The sequence below is a fragment of the Hemibagrus wyckioides genome, linkage group LG28 (assembly GCF_019097595.1).
Source record: "Hemibagrus wyckioides isolate EC202008001 linkage group LG28, SWU_Hwy_1.0, whole genome shotgun sequence".
NCBI lineage: Eukaryota > Metazoa > Chordata > Actinopteri > Siluriformes > Bagridae > Hemibagrus > Hemibagrus wyckioides.
Window position 1 is genome coordinate 2777024 of NC_080737.1, and position 5000 is coordinate 2782023.

The window sequence follows — 5000 nt, forward strand, 5'->3', positions numbered from 1 at the left end:
GCTCCACGCCAGCAGATCCCGTTCAGTGGCCATCTGACTGCGGGGGGCGTTATTGTGCATCTGTCGAACCCCTTCGACCTGACCGCTCCTGCGCAGGCCGACATTAGGGGGCGACAGAGGACCACCTGCTGCTTCACCACCTGACCAAGAAGAAGAGCAAGTCGATCTGTTACCACAGAAACAACGTAATGTTCCAGAACGAGTTGCTGTTAAAGAAAACACATCTCTTCTGACCAGGTCAGAGTCCAGAATTCAGCCGCACTCTGGTTAAAAAGCCATGTTTTCATTCTAAAATATTGAGCAGTACTGTAGTATTCCAACCTGCGCCCTGGTTTCCTGAGTTGAGTCTCTCGTCTTGCTGATGCTGTAGCTGCCGGATCAGACTGTCCAGTGGGCTTTCTTCCTGACCGTCATCCGCCGTCTGCTGCCCAATCACCTGCTCCACCACCTCTCCATCACCTAGGTGAAATTAAAAGGGTTGGAATGGGGGGTGTTATTGTTTAATATTACCGAAACTAAACCGTTTTATTCCTTTTTTAACAAGAGCAATCACTTGACTGTGTACCGTTAGCCATGTATCCTAGCTGAGGCACCAACTGCTCCTCCTTGCAGTTCTCTCGGCCAGGAACGAGGCGCTGGAATCTGGGAGGGTGCGGATTCCCGTCCACGTCCACGAGGAACGGTGGCGGCATGAGGTGCGGCGCTTGTTGCGTCTGCTCGTCCAGGACGTAGTTATTGGAGTCACGGATCAACGGCCGGAAATCCGTATGGAAGAACATCTGATCCGGAATCTGGGAAACAGCCACAGATGGGGTGTGTTTATGGCCTTTGTTTTGAAACCCCACAGCTTCACGGTCTCTTGCACACACTAACTCACCTTCTCATAAGGCTGACTGCAGCCGAAGCCGAAGATGAGCAGGTGCCCGTGCGAGTCTGTGCAGGCAAAGTGCTGACCATCAGCCGAGAACTTGCAGTCGAACACTGCCCCATGACCCTGACCTTCAATCTGAGACAGAGGGAAAGAGAGGAAAGTAGAAAGAGATTAGAGACATCACCAGGTACCAATCTGAATCAGAATATCACTTAGCTGCATCTGATAACCAGCGTCAGCGTCTATAAAACATGGATCCTTAAACAAAGATCCCTCAAAATGTAGGCACAGACATCTTAAAGATCTTAAACAGCACAGGCAGGTCATGCTCAAATCCTGCTAATGACCACAGAGGAGAACCTCTCACTCACCATGTTGAAGAAGTTCCTAATTTTGTTGCCTTTGCTGAGGTCCCAGATGTAGATGTTGCCATCGTGGCCAGCGGACAGCATGATGCGCCAGTCGAAGGGGTGGGGCTCCAGGACGAAGACCTCGTCGTCATGACCCTGCAACCAATCAATGCACAGGGTTTTTATACTGATCCTAACAATTCAAACACACACACACACACACACACACACACACACACCGAGAGCACATGTAGCAGCTGGCCGTTTGTGGAGCTCCAGACTTTGAGGAGTAAGTTGGAGACGGCGGTGACCACCGTTCGGTCACCGCGGTCCCATGCTACCATGGTAACCACCAGCTTGGTGGTCTTGTCCTCCCCTGATGCTGCGGAGCTCCTATAACACACACAGACACACAGAAATCACTTCAATATAGAACAAATAAATATCTGATCATTTTTATGTCTGTTTCTCTTTACTGCATCCAATTAACTCGTAAATGTTCTCTCCAGTAAACATCATGTAGACTGACCCGGGCAGTTTGGTGCTCATGTCCAGCACCATGCTCTTCCACTCCTGCTGCTGGTACTGCCAGATCCGCGCCGTTCCGTCCCGACTGCCGCTCACAAAGCGCAGACTGAACGCAAACACCACACACAGTCTTTAATAAGAGCACAAGAAGAGGAAAGCAACCAATCAGGATGCAGCAGAAAAACCTCACCTGTCCGTGTTATTGCAGAACTGAACGGCAACCACTTTATCCTGAAAAAAAAAAACCCCACACAAACATGAAGAAGTGGTCAACAAAACGGTCACTGTTTAATAGTTTACATTAAGAAGGTCAAATTAAAACAGTTGCACACGTCAGCAACTAATCTGGGCAGTTCAAGAAGAAAAGTCTGGCCTCTGAACCGGTCAGTTCTTGAAAAGGTGTGACCTCAGGACACAAAGGCGTGGCCTTCCAAAGTGTAAACAGCTTTATTGTTTCTCTCTCTCTCTATCTCTCACCTTTTAAACATAACATCTCCTTTACATCCAGCCTCTATTAATCTCTTCACCTGTCTCACCTATCTGTCCACCATCAACAGGTTGAAAAAGTTCCTTACTGTGTGCAGGTCCAGGTCTGACAACTTCACCGGGGTCTCAGCACCCAGGTAATACACCCTGATCACATGATCCGTCCCTCCGGTGGCCAGAAACATCCCACCTGAGGTCAAAGGTTAAGATTAGAAAAAACTGCATCAAGTTAATGTCTGCTTTAGGGTCTGTGTCTAATCTTCATGTGTGTACTTACCGGTACTGAAGGAGCAGCATGATATCTGAACCCCGGGACGGGACCGCTCCACAAACTTCACCGGCCTGTCTCTGTAAACACACACACACTCGTTCTAATAACTTCCTAACACAACGCAGTGAGACAGATTTCTAAAAGAAAGACATGAGACACTTACGAGAACTTCATGGCGAGGCTGTTCCACTGCCAGAAGCAGACCATGCCGTCGGCTCCTGTCGAGGCCAGATAGCGTGTAGAACCCACAGAGGATGGAGAGAACTGCAGACACAGAGGGGAAAAATAAATAAATGTGCTCCTGCCATCAAATGCCCCTGGTAACTAATCACAGCATGGAGGTCATCCAAACAGCCTGATAAACAATGGGACTACACTTCCTGCCAAAAACACCACCTTAACCAAGCGGACCGCAAATACCCCGGGTTACAAATGACCATGGATGTGGCTCGCAAAAGATCTACACAGTGTCACAACACACTGATACATGATCACACACACACACACACACACCTGTATGGAGGTGATGGAGGCGGTGTGTGCCTGTAGGACAGTGATGGGTGCGCAGGTTCGGAGGCACCACACTCGGATGACTTTATCACAGCTGGCAGAGGCAATGAGCGTGTTCTCGTAATTCACTGCCATGTCGGAGATCTCGGCTGCGTGACCTCGCAGTGTCGCCAGGAGACGCCCATCGTCTGTCGCCCAGATCTTCACCAGGCAGTCGTCTGAACCCTGACACACACAGATATATACAGACACACAGGTATATAGAGACACAAAGATATGCACATTATATATTATATATATATATATATATAAATAAATATAGAGAAAGAGCTATGCACGAAACCCTGAAGGAAACAGAAACACTATTGAACGCAAAAAATCTAGAGCCTCTCTCACACACACACACACTCTGTACCGTAAAGATGCGGCGGCCCGTCCGGTCGAAGGCCACGCAGTACACCGAGGACAGGTGTCCCAGAATCCTCCTGTGCATCTTCATGTGCTGGTAGGTGCAGGACGGGAGGGCGTGACCCAAGCGAGCCACCCCGGTGGCCTGGCGACCGCCGATGATTGACACTGTACAGGAGAGAAGAAGTGTTTCAAGCTCTAGTAGGTTCAAAGGCAGCATAAAGTAACTGTCTGTGGGCGGGGCTTACCGATATTCGGTGGTTTGGGGAAGTTGATTGGCGGTTCGGGGGGCCGCCCCCTGTGCAGAGCAGCTACGGCAGAACCCGTCCATACTGTGTGGGAAGAACCTGGGGGGTGGGGTGGGGGGGTAAGAAGCATAAAAAGAGGGAAGAAAGGAGTGTAAAAGGGGAATGAAATGAGCAGGAGGAGAAAAAATTGATGGAAAGAGAGGAGTAATAGATGAAAAGAAGAGAGACAGAAAAAATAGAAAGAGAAAGGGAATCCAAAGAAAGAAAAAGAGATTGAAGAGATGGAAAACAGGCATGATGAAAGAATAAACACAGAGTTCAAACAGAAAGAAAATACACAGAAAAGAGAAATAAAAGTGTGGGTAATGAATACTGAAGGGGTGTGTGTGTGTGTGTGTGTGTGTGTGTGTGTGTGCGTGTCTCACTCTTGGCAGTACGCAGTAGAGACTGTCGGCCGCTCCCCAGCAGACTGCGGAGCCCAGGGACACTCGGGGGGACGTGTGCATCCACTAACGGACACAACTGCTCACACACACGCAACAAGTAATCCGCTGGGATGTGCTGATTCAGTGCCACCTACACACACACACACACACACACACACACACACACAGTACAATACAAAACAATGAGCCATGTGCCACAGCACTCTCATTTGTCTGGCATTTACAGCAGCTATAACACACGTCACAACAGGAAGTAACAGACAGAGACAAACTGGAAGTGACATCACAACACGCCAGGGAGTTCAGATAGAAGGACAGTGTGTGTGTGTGTGTGTGTGTGTGTGTGTGAGAACTCTAGAGGCAAACTTTACTCTTTAAATACTTTAATGTTACACAAGACTAGTTTGTGTATAGTCAAGACAAGTATGCACCGCCTAACACACACACTGAACAGACACATATGACAGTATACACAAACTCTCTCACACACACACCTACACCCACTAAACACACAACATAGACACATATGACAAAATACACAAACTCTCACTCTCACACACACTATACACAAACTCTCGCCCACACACACAGTATACACAAACTCACTCTCTCTCTCACACACATATACAGTATACACAAACTCTCTCTCTCTCACACACACACATACAGTATACACAAACTCTCTCCCACACACACACATATACAGTATACACAAACTCTCTCTCTCACACACATATACAGTATACACAAACTCTCTCCCACACACACAGTATACACAAACTCTCTCTCTCTCACACACACACATATACAGTATACACAAACTCTCTCTCTCACACACATATACAGTATACACAAACTCTCTCTCTCTCTCACACACACATA

The 5000-nt window shown here is 48.1% G+C and overlaps 1 protein-coding gene across 1 annotated transcript in view; it reads right to left on the reverse strand.

Annotated features, from left to right (window-relative positions):
* Positions 1-5000, reverse strand: part of brwd3 (bromodomain and WD repeat domain containing 3) — a 28026-nt gene that overhangs the window by 14644 nt on the left and 8382 nt on the right. Inside the window, exons 5-19 of the mRNA XM_058382876.1 lie at positions 4098-4248; positions 3673-3771; positions 3432-3592; positions 3020-3241; positions 2670-2770; positions 2513-2583; positions 2325-2425; positions 1940-1980; positions 1751-1855; positions 1461-1614; positions 1243-1377; positions 878-1006; positions 566-791; positions 322-459; positions 1-140 (exon numbers count right to left, since the gene is read on the reverse strand). The exon at positions 1-140 is cut by the window's left edge and continues 41 nt beyond it. Coding sequence (XP_058238859.1) covers positions 1-140; positions 322-459; positions 566-791; positions 878-1006; positions 1243-1377; positions 1461-1614; positions 1751-1855; positions 1940-1980; positions 2325-2425; positions 2513-2583; positions 2670-2770; positions 3020-3241; positions 3432-3592; positions 3673-3771; positions 4098-4248 — 1974 coding nt within the window. The remainder of the gene's footprint in view (positions 141-321; positions 460-565; positions 792-877; positions 1007-1242; positions 1378-1460; positions 1615-1750; positions 1856-1939; positions 1981-2324; positions 2426-2512; positions 2584-2669; positions 2771-3019; positions 3242-3431; positions 3593-3672; positions 3772-4097; positions 4249-5000) is intronic.